This window comes from Rhinolophus sinicus, linkage group LG07 (assembly GCF_036562045.2).
Source record: "Rhinolophus sinicus isolate RSC01 linkage group LG07, ASM3656204v1, whole genome shotgun sequence".
NCBI lineage: Eukaryota > Metazoa > Chordata > Mammalia > Chiroptera > Rhinolophidae > Rhinolophus > Rhinolophus sinicus.
Window position 1 is genome coordinate 120,094,157 of NC_133757.1, and position 17,387 is coordinate 120,111,543.

General features: G+C 33.5%; 1 protein-coding gene across 8 annotated transcripts in view; it reads right to left on the bottom strand.

Moving 5' to 3' along the window:
• The window catches only part of LARP1B (La ribonucleoprotein 1B), an 87,070-nt gene that overhangs the window by 48,873 nt on the left and 20,810 nt on the right, over positions 1–17,387 (bottom strand). For 7 of the 8 annotated variants that reach the window (XR_002138897.2, XR_012498224.1, XM_019749018.2 and 4 more), the window contains 4 exons: positions 13,254–13,398; positions 7,479–7,653; positions 2,550–2,722; positions 285–647 (listed from right to left, as the gene is read on the bottom strand). Coding sequence is in view for 6 of the 8 variants with exons in the window: in XM_019749018.2 (XP_019604577.2) it covers positions 285–647; positions 2,550–2,722; positions 7,479–7,653; positions 13,254–13,398 (856 nt within the window). In the remaining 2 variants the exon portion in view is untranslated. Of the gene's footprint in view, positions 1–284; positions 648–2,549; positions 2,723–5,823; positions 6,879–7,478; positions 7,654–13,253; positions 13,399–17,387 lie in introns of those variants that run through there. The other variant, XM_019749021.2, reaches the window with a different exon arrangement.

A 17,387-nucleotide genomic window follows, 5' to 3' on the forward strand; every position in this document is an offset into this window, starting at 1 on the left:
TCTTATGAGAAAGGACCTTATTATTTTCACCTGAAAAAAGCAAGGGTTATAGTCAGTGAGTGCTATTTTTTTTCGTAATTTAAGTATTTATTTCACTACCATTTTAATAAAATAATTTCTCAGTTTTTGACTCTCAGATACGCTTCTGGAAATTTTTAAAATTAAGCATAATTTATTTATATTCAAAATTTCGTAATATAAAACCTCAAGTTTGGGAAAATATAAGCAACAACATATAATCAAAACATAGTATCAGCAGAAAGACACTGGCCAGAAACAATTACCTTTACAGCTTTGTGTGTGTTTTCACCTTCTTCCATCCACAGATCCTGTTCATAATAATATAAGCCATCATTGATAACCTTAGCAAGATCAGATGTAATTTTTGCCCGAGACATGTGGTTTCCTGTTGGATCTCCTCCAGGATGTTTTCTCATATAAGGTGGTGTCTGAGTTACAATCAAAATCTTATTTAAATCCTGGTCATCAATTTCATAATCTGAATCGTTATCATTCCAATCAGTAAATGTGTGTTTTTGTCCTATTTGTTCCATCTCTTCATCAAATAAAAAATCAAGTTCTTCTTGTTCTTGTTCATCTGGTGGATACAGCTCATTTGCTGCCTCTTCAGGTAGAGATGCTGATTCCTAAATGAAAAAATTGATATTTTACATAACTTTTCTATCACTTTTAAGATAAATGTCACATAACGATGTTACAAGTAAGTAATACCAAGCTTGCATGCTCAACGGTTAGTTTAGCAGTCAAACTGTAAAAAAATACAAAGCCAGTATTATTCTGAAACAAAAAACTAAAGTAATTGATAAACACTAAGTTTAACACTAAAGAAAAAAAAAAGTTGAGTAAAAAAAGAATTAAAGACTACTTTAGTGTTAGAATGGAACTTACGCTATCAATATGAAGACAAACCATTATTTTAAAATAGATGTTTAAATGTGGAGACTTTATGGAGGAAAAATGTAGCTCTTGAAATAAATGAAATATGGTACAAATTTTTGTGAGTCCAGGGCACTGTCCTCCCTAGTTGTCCAGGTTTGCCATGACAAACATAAAAATTAATCAGGATCTTTAAAAATCTTGTCTCAGAAAACTGCTTTAGGTTTTTAAAACGACCCCAAGGGGGGAAAGAAAAACTCCTGTAACAATTAAGGATGCTACATTTAACTACCATTGCTAAAGTTACCTCTGATCAAGGTTTCTTAAACTCAGTACTGACATGTGGGGCTTGATAACTGGGGGGTGTGTGTGTGTGTGCGCGTCACGTGTGGGGGAAAGGGGTGTTCTCTGCACTGTCGGATGTTCCCTAGGCTCCACTCACAAGACGCAGTAGCACTCTCCTAGTTGTAACAACCTGAAATGTCTCCAGACACAGCCAAATACCCACTTGTGAGGCAAAACATCAATATCCCGCGTACCCTCAGCGGAAAATAACTCTTAAATCCTCCATGCTTTGATCTTAGGGATAAAAAGCCCTGTTCCTCATAATCCTCATTCTCATAGCCTTCTTCATCTTTCCCCCATCCAGGCCCAATTATTTTTAGTGACTTTTTCCTTACAGAACTTATTTCAATATTCGAATCATTTGAGGGGCATTGTTTGTAAGTTTATTTTTAGTAAATTTTATACTTTAAGATAACTGTACATTCATACAGTTATAAGAAATAATAGAAATCTCATGTATTTTTTTACCCAGCTTCCCCCAATCTTATCTTGCAAAACTATAGTATAGCATCACAAACAAGATACTCTGATATAACCCATAAATCTTCCTGATACTCAGATTCCCCAGCTTTACTTGTACTCATTTGTGTGTGTAGTCTAAATCAGAGCAGTTTTAATCACTGGAAAGTTCGCGTACCCAACAACCAAAAATACAGCAGTTCTATCACAAGGGTATCTCCTATTGTTTCCTAACCACACCCATATCACTCCCTCATGTGCTACCAAGAAATCACTTCTCTATCCCTTTTCTACTGTTCATTACACCACCAAAACATATATCAACCTGATATGTACCCTTTACAAATAGTTACTTGTATTAGAACTTTACATATAATTACAAGATTACAAATAACACAACAGGGTTATAAATTCAAAATTTAGAAAGACTGTCAGCTTAAAAAAACTGATTTATTCAAATTTAGTCAGAAGTAAAAAGGCCAAGTCAAAAGAGTCTTAAATCAGAGTCCAGAAATAAATAATACAAAAAACTGACACCATATAATTTTCGACTACTGAATAACCCAAAAGCTCTTACTGAAGGCCAATAGTTACAATTTTTTAAAAGTTTTCCAAATTTTATATATGTATCTGACAAACAGAAGACACTGATCTTACCGTGTTTCCCCGAAAATAAGACCTAACAGGAAAACAAGCCCTAGCATGATTTTTCAGGATGACATCCCCTGAACATAAGCCCTAATGCGTCTTTTGAAGCAAAAATTAACATAAGACCCAGTCTTATTTTCGGGGAAACACGGTACTCTCCAACTAGAATTTATCACTTCACTTGGTTTATAACAATTTACCTTCAATTTCACTGGGGATGGACAATGTCTCTTTTTTACTTCTATCCAAGGTTCTGAGTCCAAGTCAGGCAAACTGGTAGACAAACCTCTAGACATTGCTTGAAGATTACTTGTGTCAGTATTTTCCTTTAGGTTCAGTGGACTTCCAAATCTTGGAGAATTTGGGGCAGACTCTAAAATTTTAAATTAGTTCTATAGTTAAAATAATGGTTTTATTACTTACAAAACACTTTTTCCCCTTTGGGCTTGATTATTTTCCACAAAAACCTAATAAATCAATCTCAATTATAACCTTTCCAATGATTTTCAAACCTGAAGACCTTACCTTGTAAGATGTATTCAAGTGAAACCAAAGAATAAAAACAAGCAATGTCACCAACCCTTACCATAGACCATCCATTCAAACTTCTCAAATATCAACGTGAATCACTTACTAATTATGACAATACATATATTTGGGAGTCAATTCTCTATGAAATCTTAGATTTAAATCTATTATAATGAAATTATGGAATCTCAAATGCTATTAAGCTACACTTAGATTAAATGCCTATTCTAGTCAAAGCAAAAATCGTCCTCCATTGTTCTGCTAGGATTTATACTAAGGAAGACATTGCTCTTACTTTTCACATTCCCTTTGCTTAATTAACAAGGTTTACCTAAATGCAGTGTTCCCACTTAGCTTATACTGAATAAAGAATAGAATGTCCTATCATTAAAGGGCACTGCCCTGACAATAACACTTAAAACATTTCAAGACTGTTGGAATTAAAAATGCCTTTCTCCACACTATCTTTTAATCAAAATAATGATATACTCTTATGAGTAAACTCCAAATTGATCCCTTTATAAATTTCCAAAACTCAAAGAATATTTAAGTTATAATGCAATATGGACTTGCTTTGGACAAAAAAGTGTCTTGAAAACAAATGTATACTGTAAAATTCTAAACATCATTATTTGCTCCTCAAAGCCAATTGCTTAGAAATTTTGCAAAGTTGACTATTACATAAGGAAAGCTGAAATAAATAAATGACATTTACTAAATGAAAATGTAAAGTCACATTCCAGGAGTTTGGATTTGAGAATATTCCAAGATTTTACTTTTACCTATTATATGCTAGAATCAGATGAATATTTTCTCCATGGAGGTATAATTAGATCCAGGATTCAACCACCAGATTACTATGTTACTTTAAAAGAATATAGTTTCATAATAGAAAAAGCCCTAACTATGCTGTACAATACAGCAGCCACTACCCATATGGAGCTACTAAGCACTTGAAACGTCGCTAGTCCTGAAATGTGCTCAGGATGAGTGTAAAATACACATCAGATTTCAAAGACATGGTACAAAAAAAGTGAAACAGATCTATGATTTTTACACTAATGTTACAGTAATATTTAGATATATTAAAATTAATTTCATTTGGTTTTTTATTTTTAAAAATGTATTTTTCAATTACTATTGACAGAATATTAATTTCCCGTTATTTTGTAGCTGTTAAAGATATTAAAATTACTAGGACTACAAGTGTAACAAACATATTTCTACTGAATATTGCTGCTCTACCACTTCCTTAATTAATGGTACAATCACTTGATCCAAAAAGGAGCATGAGTAAAACACTACGTTGGGCTGTATTATTAAAGTTATAAACAACCCTATTCCTAATACTTTGAATCATCTATGTTCATGCAGTGAATAAAGCTTTAAAAGTAGACTCAGAACCACCACCCAAGGAACTGTGAGAGTTAAATAAGTTACCATTATGCACAGTGCATGTATAAATGATTAGAACAGCTGGCACATGCTAGGGAAATCAGTTGCTACTATTTTTAACACAGAAATTTAATCTTTAAATACCTACTTAAGTTTATTACATAATCATCTCTAAATGCTCTTTAAGCTCGAATGTTTCTACCATGAAGTGTTTCACTATATTTACAGCATGTGCTTATAAATTAAATGACATAAAAATACCAAAGAATTTCGGTAAGACAAGAAAATTTAGAAGCCTTGGAGTTTTTAAAGGGTGTTCACCTTATAATTAGGCTATACATACACTTTATATGATTTTCTATCTTGTTTTACAATTAAAAAATGTCAAACTTTACTAAAGCCCTAACCTTCCAAGACCAAATGAGTTTAAATAGGGCTTGGATTACTCCACATTAAACTTATAGACAAAAAAAACCCAAAAAACTAAGACACATACTTTGACACGGTTTCTAGTTTGTAAGCACATAGAAAAAAAATTCTTTTTGCTGTTTCATTAATTGAAAGTTATCAAAATGACTCCCCAGAGATAAATCACCATATATACATTCCACGATATCTACCTAGTATGACTTTTTCATCCACCCTGAATCACGGCTCTGGGTAATTATGTAGATTGCTTTAAAAGGATTATATAATTTAAGTATGTTACATTCAAGAATACTTCTACAGATCAACTTTTCAAAGGAAATCCCACAGCTTATTTAATAATCATTAGGGGTCCTATACATTTTTTAAAGCCCCAAACAAACAAAAACATTAAGATTATCAGAGATCTGACTTCTCAATTTTGGTGAATGAAATCCTTTTATGATTGACAGTGCAATACTATATCCATAGAATTGCAAAACTTAAATTTCAAAACTAACACCTTACCATTACCATAATCAACCTGTTCTGGTGCATTAAGGTCCTCCATTCAGCAGAAAGGTCAATTCATGTTAGACAATTCAAGCTCCATAGAAGGAAAAATAGAAATTTTAATTTCTTTGATGAAAAGGACCAAATGTTTAAATATTTCACCACACAAATCCCTCAGAAGGTATACATGAAGGGTTATGATTTGAAATTTAAGGTCTTCTAATTTGAATAAAAGGGATATGGATAAAAATTTAACTACTTTTCTCTACAAATAGGTACAGATAAATAATCTCCATTTCCTATGCCTTATTTCTGCTAAAAATATTTGGTGACATACTATTCTCTGAATTTAGGGAACTAAGACTTTCTTATCAGATGAAATTATTAAGGTCAGAAATTCGGGGATTCATAGGAAAAGACTTAGTTTACATAATCCTATGATGTAATGTGAATCAGCATAACTCTAAGAACATTCCATCTTTCTATATGCCTTTCATTATCCATTTAGTTTCTGATGTGTAATCTAAAGAAATCAAAATAATGTAAAATTTTTAACATTAAATATACATTGATTTATTTCAGGCAATATGTATGTGCATGTAAATGAGTGTATATTAAAAAAACACAAAAATGTACAAAACATTGTGATTTTATTCCTGTAATTTCATTAATAATGCATAAATAGCTAACGGACAGGCATCACCAATTTGACTGACCTATCTTACATACCTTGTGGAAAAAGTAGTTTCTATTTTATCTAACTCACCTAATGCCTGTTCATAAGCAAGTTAAAAATGTTATACTGGACCCTAAGTTTACACAATAAATTAATCTAATAGATACAATCAAACATTATATATATATTTAAAAACCTAAAAGTCATTTATTTTCAAATTTTAAAACACCTGCTCAAGATGCTTTCTGGGCGAAGCGCATTGAGCTGACAATCAAAGAATCGCTAAATAAAAATATCTGTGAGACTGTCCATCAGTGCTTTATTGATGGCAGGTGTCTCATACTAGTGTATCAAAAATACATTTTAAAGAGTAAAGAAAAAATACTCTTGTTCGTTTTTTAAATTTCTTATCCCTTAGTGTCCACATTAATAAATCTTATACTCTATGTGAATTATGATGACAACATGTGAGTTATACAATGTACACTAATGCAAATCAAATAGCAAAGAACCTAACAATCTGGGAAATGCCACTCAAGCCGCTCTATTTCTGCTTTACTTATCTGGACACAAGTTTATACGTAAGTCTGGAAGGAAAAGATGGAATATTTTAGTATTTCCCAAATAATAATTAACTTTCCCACCGTGAATGAAAGTAGCACATGCAGCCCAGGCTAATTAATCTAATAGATACAATCAAACATGGGCACATGATACACACAAATGGGCAGCTACTATACAAAAACAGCAGTCCTCTGGTCTGTCTCTCATCATCCTCACAAAGGTGTTTATGTCCACGATCACAAAGGCGTTTCTCTCCACGGTAGTGTTGGCCCAACGTCCTCCACAAGGAATTGGGAGTAGACATTCTTGCACAGAAGGAAGTCTGGTTGCTTTCATTTCTGCAGCACGATTTGTTCCAATATTTATAATGATATTTCAGTGAGTCACCTATTCCTCTGCACATTCCGATCAAATGACATCCAAGAGCATCAGAAGATCATCACCCTGACTGAAAAAAGTTTAAGCACACATTTTTTCCCAAGAGGGAATGTCTTAAAAATGATCCAGGAAATAAAATCTAACATTAAAGCAGTTTTTGGAAATTCTAAATACCAATTCTTTAATCTGTAATTATAACTTCATAAGAGAACCCCAATTAAATATTAGAACATAGGTCATCTCATTTTTTTTTCAAGACAAGCTTGAAGCACATCGGTAACAAAATTAAAGGATGCTTACCCTACTCTTATGTATAAGACTTTTAGACTATTCCAATCCTACTAGACTATTCCAAGCTAATAAGGGGAAAACTAGCACAATGTATCTATAATCATTTAGTAAAATTATGAGGAAATAGGTAGAAATTCCACACATGACAAAATATACAAACAATTTAAGAATAAACAGAGCAGAGCTTCATCCGTAAATCTTAAATCCCTATTTGATTAGTAGCTCTGTGTGGGAGGCAATATGAATAGAATTTAGAGCATCAAGTCATTTAATTAGCTTTAATTTTCCTATTGATCTTAACAAACTTAAAAAAAAGAATAGGTAAGTTGCACCAAATAACCCACTGTTACGCTGTTTGCTCTAGAAGAAAAGCTGTTACCTGTATGTGAATAAAAGGCTTGGCCTGGTATGAACTCTGGGCAATCAATCAATTGAGAGAAGTCTGTTTGTGGCACCCTACGCGGAGGAGGGCCGGGAATTGGCCATTTTTCTGGTTCTATCTTTTTTCTCATTTTCTCATCCACAATTTCCACTTCTGTGCTATCTTTCAGTGCCTATAAATAGGAATTTTGAGCTATTAAAGAACTTTCATTGAAAAAATTTTAATTGCACATCCTATACTTCCAATAACTTAAAAATTATAAAAATTACCCATTTCATAGCTGAGGACCGTGAAGCTCAAAAAAATAAAGTACAGCAGTCCCCTCTTTATCTGTGGTTTTGCTTTCCACCACAGTTTCAGTTACCTACAATCAACTGTGATCTGAAAATATTAAATGAAAAATTCCAGAAATAAACAATTCATAAATTTTAAATTGTGCATGCTGTTCCGTAGTGTGAAATCTAACACTAGCCAGCTCTGTCCCATCCAGGACGTAAATCATCCCTTTGTCCAGCAGCATATGCACCCTAACCACTATTCACTTGTCCGTCATCTGGGTTATCAGATCTACTGTCACAGTACCACAGTGCTTGTTGCAGTGACTAAGTAAAACCCCTATTTTACTTAGTAATGGCCCCAAAGCACAAGAGTAGTGAGGCTGCAATTCAGATATGCCAAAGAGAAACTGTCAAGTGCTTCCTTTAAGTGTGAAAAATCATAGTACATACAATATATATGTTTCGGTACAATCCGTAGTGTTGGACATCAACTGGGGCCTTGGTCGACATCCCTCAAAGGGGGGACTACGGTAAGTTGATAAGAGCACAGACTCAGTATGAGTCAATATCAGAACTCAAATAATTTATTATCTGTCCTCCAATAAAAGTCTTAGTCACTGGCCTATGGTGCTTCCCCAAAATACCTGTGTTGTAAGTTAAGGATAAAACAAAACTAGAACAAAATGTCTTCAAAGTAGAAATTAAAGCCTTACTGATCTGAATTTTAACTAAAATTCAAGGGTACTTACCTTTTAGAAATTAAAAATACAAATTTAAAAAATTCTACATAATACTACTTTAAAAAAATTAAAGCTTGTTATATTTTTCTTGGAGAACATATATGTATTACTTTAAGAATATTACATTGCATGCCCTTAGTGTTAGTATAGTACTAACTTCTCAAGTTATATATTCCATAATCAGCTATTACCTTATAATTAGTATTAAAAATTATTTAAAAACAATCTTTTTATTTGAATCAGGATATTCACTGAAAGAGAAGAGTCTGAAATACGAGAGTAAATAAGGAAGAAATCCTACAGTAAGGGGTTTGAATTGGTGATCTATTTTTTTATTAATAACATATTCTAGTTTTGTCCACTGAACATTCTAGAAGCAATGGCACCCCAGTAGCAAACCAGTATACCTAGCATCCAGATCTTGCAACAACATGGATGAATTTGAAAAACTACAACTGAAAGAGCCATGAAACAGAAGAATTCCATTTACACAAATGTCAACAACAGGCAAAAATCAGTCAATGCTAATAGAATCAGAAAAGTGGTTTGGTTTGGGAGGGGGTCAGGTGGGGTGGGGAAGATTGACTGGAAAGGGCCACTAAGAAAATCTTAAGAGTAAAAGACTACGTCTTGTTTTGAGCAGGATTATACAATTTTCAAAACTCAAAACTGAAAACCTAAGATCTCTTCATTTTACATCACATTTATACCTGAATTTTAAAACTCCTTGAAACGTCCTATGAGTTTAAATATTTCAAAATAATGTGTTGGAAAAAGACTGCCAATAGTGTGTTGGACAGAATGTGAGGCAAGTCAAACTCTCAGCAGTGGTAATTTTAACTGGTTCAATACTTTGGAAAAATGTCCAGCAGTGACTACAAAAGCTAAGCATATATATATACGTGTGTGTGTGTGTGTGTGTGTGTGTGTGTGTAGATATAGTTTCCCATCAATTTCACAGAAAAATAAGTACATGTAGCCATCCAAAAAAATATGTACAATGATGTTCGCAACAGTATCACAAATTCAAAAGAACCCAAATCAGAAGCATGGAAAAATATACTGTTATATTTAAACAATGGAATACTACCCCAAAATGGTAATGAACAACTGCTACACACCAACAATGGATAAACCTAACAGAAATGGTGATCAAATGTCAGATATAAAAGAATACACATAATTCTCATTATGTAAAGTTTAAAAAACAGGTGAGAGAGCTTTGAAAAGCAATTGAATTTGAGGAGAGCAGTGGTCCTGACTAGAAGGGGCCACAAGAGAGCTTCGTGGGAATTTGAAAATGTTCTATATCTTAATCTAGGTGACACCACACAGGTATATACACAGGGAAAGTCATCTATAATTATATGATTTCTAATATACAGTGTATAAATTATGCTTTAATTTAAAAGAAAAAACTGGGGGCGGTAACTCCAAGTTTTATACATATATATATATATATATATATATATATATATATATATATATATATATAGTTATTGAATGCTCTTTCAACATATGCTGTTTTTTAAAAAGGAAGGGGTATAATAGTGTATGTAGTATCATATGAACTACCCCAGGAAGAATACACAAAAAAGAAGTAACACTGATTGCCACCAAGGACGGTTTAAGCAGTTTACTATTGGAGAAAGATGGAAAGGAACCATTTCACTATGTGTCTTTTGAATCACAGGGTATTAAATCCCTATTGGGGGGGGGGAACTAATTCAAGAAGAAAATAAAAAGAACAGAAAGTGAAACAGTCATGATTCAGGACTTAACAGGATTCTTACACAAACTGTATGATACACAAATATAAGGAAAGAATTGAGATAAGAGTTAGATATATATTTTAATTAAAACAAAACTTTGGTAATGCTAAACTCCTAAACAATGAGTTATAGTGTATAATCAATATTTCTAGGTATCTGAGATTTTTACAGACTAGGTATTAATTTTGGTCCTTTTCTTAATATTTATTATGAATAACTACTAATGCTAGACTACATAGATGTATCCCCTGGAACTAAGAGAAAGACTTGCACATGCAAAAAACCTACATGTGAGAAAAGAGTAGCATAAATTCTAAGGAGCCACAAGGTCAGCCAATTTGGAAAATAAGGTTCAAATCAGAGTAGCAGGCAGAGTTCTAAAGAATTTACATGAATTATATTCATTATTCCTCTAAGTTCTCATACTCTATGGTAGCTTATTATGTGCCCTACTTCAATAACGAGAAAATTGAAGCATGAAGACGTTAAGTAATTTGAATAGTTACACAACTAATTAGCTACAGAGCCAGGATAAATTGGATCTAACAAAAAAAGGAAGACTCAAAATAGTACTGGAACAAAAGTCAAAAATGCAGTAAGCAGGATCTACCGTACTATCCAGCAATTCCACTTCTGGGTATATACTCAAAGGAGATGAAAATAGGATTTTGAAGAAATATATGTACTCTCATGTTTACAGTAGCCAAGATATGGAAACAACTTAAATGCTCATCAATAGATAGATTTTAAACATGTGGCATACATACACAATGGCATATTATTCAGCCATGATATCCTTCCTGCCATTTGGGACAACATGGATGGACCTTGAGCACATTATGCTGAGATAAGACAGACAGAGAAAGATAAGTACTGTATGATAATCATTTATACGCGGAAGTCAAAAAAGTCAAACTCATAAAAAACAGAGTAGAATGGTGATTACCAGGGGACAGAATGTGGGAGAAACAAGATTGATGTTTAAGGGTACAAACTTGCAGCAAGTACTAAATAAACCATACAGCTCTAATGAATAGTGTAATGACTATATGCAACTATATGGTACTATATGTAGTGTGATAGATAAATGTTGCTACAACAGTAATCATGTGACAAAATATACGTATCAAAGTAAAAAAAATAAAAAAAATAAGATAAATAGAAGGAAATGGATTCAATAAGTTTATCTGTATAGACAAATTCAACCAGGGCAGATACAGATGTTAGCTAATGTATATTTGGCTTCTTTTGATATTTTTTAAGTAAAGACTTGAGCATGTTCAAATGCATATAGGAAAAAGCTGATTGAAATGAAATAAGGATAAAAGAAAGTGATCAATAGAAGCACATCTTCAAAGACTAACAATAATAGCAAATTCTTATTCAGAGCTTCCAGTGTGTGTACCAGATACTGTCATTACACATTTCATCTTCATGACAACTCTATGAAGTATATTGTCATAATTTCCACTTTAGAAAATTCTCTCTGAAGTGTGACACTGTCCAAGGTCACAGACGTACAAGGATGAAATGCAGGTTTTCAAGTCCAGTAAGTTTTTGAAGGCAGTAATCAATGATGTGAAAATTGTGCCTGAGGATTTAATGGGAATAAGAATAGACCAAAAACCATACAATAATGAAATTACAACCGGATTCCTACAGAAGTACAGAAAGAGTGGGAGAAATAGGTATCAATTTCAGTGAAAATGACAGCTTAGCTGGATCTTTACTATAGCACAGACAATGGCAGTAGTTAATAAACTCATTCTACTATAAATGTAATGATAATATTTTGTTCTAAAAATAAGCACTGCAGGAAAAAAACCTAACTTTTCTTCAAATTACAATATACAGAAACTTTATTTAAATAGTATTTATAAACATGCAATAACAGCATTGCTTGAAGTAATTTTTTTCATAATTCAAAAATCATTAATTAAATATGTATCAACAAATAACAAATTACTAGTTTATAGTGTTTTGAAAATCTAGACTTCCCTATAGCCAGTTTTTAAAGCATGGAGCACATGTGTTCAAAAAATTTGCTAAAGCATGTTAAGAAAAGGAAAAGATAAGCCAAAGATTGGGGGAAAAAATTGTAAAATAAAGGATGTGTAGCCAGAATAAAGAACTCCTACAATTCTATTATTAAAAAACACCAAACACTGCAATAAAAATATGCAAAAGATTTGAACAGACGTTTCAATAAGGTATACCAATGGCAAATAAACACATGAAAAGATGCTCAACATCATTAGTCATTAGGGAATGAAAATTAAAACCACAATGGCAAACCACTACATACCTATTATTCAAAAACTCTGACAATACCTAGTGCTGACGAGGCCATGGTTCAAATGGAACCCTCATACAAAACAGTGGAATGCAAAATGGTCAAATCCACTGTGGACAATAGGTTGGCAATTTCTTATAGTTCAAGATACACTTACGATACATTCAAGCAATCACAATCAACAATATTTACCCAACAAAAGTAAAAACATATGTCCACACAAAGACCTTTATGCTTTGTTCATAATCTCCAAAACCTGGAAACAATCTAAATCTAAATGTCTACAACAAGAGAATGGATAAACTGCAATACATCTGTACTGTGGAATACTAGTCAACAATAAGAACAAACTACATGAATGAAATCTCAAAAGCACTATGCTAAGTGAAAGAAATCAGAAAGAAAAGGCTAAAAACTATAATTTATTAACATGATATTCTGGAAAAGGCAATACATGGAAATATTATTAGTAATTTCTGAGAGTTTTCGAAGGTTAGACATTTTTTTGAGTTCTATAAAACAGAAAAAAGTCATGAGATGCAGCCTACGCCTTAGTCAATTACAAATTCTTTTCAAATTTTTTTCCTTACATTTTTAAATAGACTTTATTTTATAGAGAAGTTTTAAGATTTACAGCATAAACAAAAAGTGCAGACTGCTTTGTAACTGTTTTGTAAATGAATAATTACCTCTAATATGAGACTAAGGTTTGTAGTGAGAGCCTGAACACGGTGGAAACCAGCAATCAGGGAAATAGGCAAGAAACCTTGTTCATCCATCTTTCTCCTAAGAAAGAAGTCCCGTTCCAAATTTTCTATACTGAAGTAATATTCACTGAAAAAAGAAATAAGGAAATAAATATAAATTTCATCCATTTTTTCAATAGGAAATAAAAATATCTATTGCTTATATCAATAGCTAAAAACTATTTAAATCTGTTAATAACACTAGTATACATATTTAATATAACACTGATAGGGCAAATATAAGAAACAACAGCAAAATCCTATTGAGTTAATTTCTCTCATCCACGAGTAGAAATAAATTTAGAATAGTGATTATCTTCCAAAAAACCAACACTAACTTCTATTTAGGTCACCTTTATCTAAGTATAAAGAAGCAACCAGCATTTTATTTTAAGAGTTCAATAACTGATTTTTTTAAGTGAGTTAATTAAGTGAAAGTTTTCATTACAGTTACTTTTACTTTTACTTGCTTAATTTAAGCACTAAATAACAAAGTTAAACATATGTCAACAAAGTGCCTTCCAACATTTTCCCATCACTGAGAAGAATGGTATATTGGAAGTATTCTTTGTTAAGTTGATAGACTAGATTTACAGTTTGTTCTGTTTTCTAAACTGACACAGTAATGACATTGTTTAGCACTTCTAATCAGCACAATGCTTAGTAAAACTTTAGTGAATACAGGGAGACAGGTGCACACATACAATTATATATTTGAACAATTCAAGATCTTCCCCCTTTGTTTGATAGAACTATAAAAAACATTAAGTGTTAACAGCCAATAATTAAACAAAGAATATTTACGACACCACAAGGTACATGGGGCGAAAAATACAGAAAAAGCTTAAGACACTTTAATCTTCTCTAGGAAAGTATAGAAAGAAAGTAAATAGACAAAATGTATAACCAATAACTGCAAGTTCCAAGATACAAATATGAAGAATTTAATAATGGCATTTGAAAAACACCTGTTTAAATTATAGCCTCCATATAAAAAATGAGAATAGGATTCTAGAAAGGCTGAACAAGATAAATGGAGGAAAATGTAGAATACAAAAGAAATACATGACATCAGTGATAATATATATATGTCCTACACTTTAGTAATCCTATACTGTTTCCAAATTACAGAGAAATTTTTCAATGACGGGGCCAAATTATGAGAAAGCACACCATCTCATATATTTGGGTGTAAGGCTGGTGACTAAAGATACTCTTGAAGTATTTAGGCCAAATTCTAACTTTGAAGAAATAATCACCTATAAATGAAAACTGGCTTTGACCTATTGTACTGGGTGAAAAAATATCTTATTTTAGAAAGGTAAGTACCCAAACTGTTTCTTTATACTCTGATATTTATCCAATTACCAAAATGCAAAGCTCCTTTAAGTCAGTGAAATACTACTGACATTTCAGTAACACTAGTAAATCATTTACTCTTCTTTAATGTGGAAGAAAAAAATCTAAGTCTTGAAAAAATAAAACATTCTAGTTTTTGTTACACTTGAAACGCCCTTTTCAATACCTGATGTGATGGACACATAATACATATGCTTAAATTCTAAATTTTCAGACATTAATACATTTCATTTAGTCACAAGTTAAAACTGTTCTTAGAAAAAAACTTCTCTGAATCATTAAGACGACTTTTAACTTAGTACTTTTTGAAAACCATGATATCTAAATAAATTCATAAATCACCTTATTATCTATAGTATATATATTTTAAAACTTCTAGTGGGCTACAAACACACTCATCTATAAGTATGAATGCCACGAAAGACTGTCTTACCTAGAAACAATCAAGACCTTAAATTTTTAATATTCTGAAATCACAAACAAAAAATTAACATACATTTTCAGTTAAAATGATTTTTAAAACTCAACCATCCATAATCAGCTAAGAATTTTAGTTCAAAATACATTTAGCATAATTTTCCACAAGTACAAGGCAGTTTTTCGGTTAACTTCTCAAAGAGAAAAATCTAAACCTTAATCAATGAACCTATCTATGTATTAGAAACCTCAAAGACCCAAAGTCAAAAGCAGGACTCCTCAAATCCAGATGTCCACTAATCCAAGAATGGTAAGAGTAAAAATCCATTCTAAATCTGGTGCTCTAACATCTGCCAAAACCCTACTACTAAAATAACAAAAGGAGCCATGCCCAGTACAGTGTCTGACATTTTGTACAGTGTCCTAGGGGACACTATCATGTCCTACCTTAGAAGTTCTGGATTTTATACTGCATGATCAGAAATTTTGTCAACACTGAAGTAGCTCTGCTCCTCCCCTCACTTGTTTGAGCACATTTGAGGCCGATTATCCTGACACAGAGTTGCATGTCCACTGCCAGGTCTCAGAAGGGACCCAGTAGCAAAATTTAAAAAAAAAAAAAAAAAGAGAGAGAGAGAGAGGAATAGTGATTTGAAGTCGATGGCCACATGCCAGGCACTTTCTGCCCTTAAAAAGGCCCTTTTCTCCAGTGTTTACGTCAACTGTAACAAAAGAAGCAAGAACAAAATAAACAAGGTGCTTCATATTGTAAGCCAATCAAAACTACCATGAAAGCATCCCAGGAGGATGCCTGCTGATGCTGGTGAAGAAATTATTTTCTATTAATGGAGTAGGATCCATTTTCTTTCTTAAATAAAGATAAATATTTAACAATGCTATGCCCTTTCAAAAATAGTCTTTAGCCTTCACACTGTAAGGATAAAAAATATCGACTTTCAGAAAATCAGTTATGCAAATCACTTGGAAACATTTTTCTCACCACTAGATAAACACTATATAAATATGCAAAACACCGATATAATACTAATATGCAGAGGGGTTATTTTTTCTTAAAGACAATAGAACAAATGAATATTCTCCTAACTTCAACTTCAGTATTCAGAAAGTAACTATTGTGAGAACTAGATGACTAAGGAGTCTGAACTAAAAAATGATTAAGTAACCCATTTAATATGTGTCACAAAGAAAGACAACTTAAAAGTTAAAAAAGAGCTTGGATTCCAGTCAAGACAGCTAAGTAAACGCTGTGCCTACCTCCTCCCATGACCACCTCAAAATTACAATGAAACTACAGAACAACCATCACTGAAGTCTAGTATAGAACAGAAGTCCTATAACTAAGGAAATATAGAAGAAGCCATTTTGAGACTAGTAGGAGGGGCAGAGATGCAGAACATACTGGTTCCACACCCACGTGTGGCAGATAAAAATCAGGAGGGATCTTGGCTGCTGAGGTACTCCCTGCGGAGGGGTCCCACCCCCCCAAGCAGGCTCCCCAGGCCAGGGTTCCAGTGCTAGAGAGAAAAGTCCCTGCAACTTCTGGCTGTGAAAACCAGAGGAGATTGTGGCTGAGTGAAAAGGTGGGGTGATGGGAGTCTCAGGTTTTCCTCTTAAAGGGTCCAAGCACAGACTCACTTGCTCTGAGCTCTAGCACTGGAGCAGCAGCTCAAAAGGTGCCAGGGAAATACAGGGAGGATATTGTCTGGCTTTAGGACGAGGGCTGAGGGGCAGCTTCCTCCCAGACAGAAGTGCTGGCAGAAGCCACTGTTCTTTTGTCGAGTTCTCTCCCAACCCAGCACGCAGGGGATAACAAATCTGAGTCTCCATCAACCTAGCTAACACCGTTTTCCATGCCCTAATAATTCCCTGAGACCCTGCCTCTTCCAACTTGCAGGCTGGGCCTACATAAGCCACTTCCAGTGGCTTTTCCATACAAACGGCCTGTCTTGGCTCATGCTGCAGATTTTCCTACAATCTCTCAAAGCTTCACAAACCCCAGACAAGCAGTATCTGGCCTTGGCATGTCCCTACTTCTTGCTAAGCAGCCCCAAGCCTGCACTAGTGACAGCCAGCCTCAATTCCCAGCTTATCCTTTTTCAGGCACTTCCAAGCCCAGCACAAATGGTAACTATCTGCAAATACAGCTCATACCAAGCAGCCCTGAGCAGGGCACAGCAGCAGCTGACCTTGGCCTGCACCAAAGTCCCTCCCAAGAGGCCCCAGAACCATCACACCCAGTGGTCAGCTTCAGACCACACCAGAATACAACCCAACGACCTC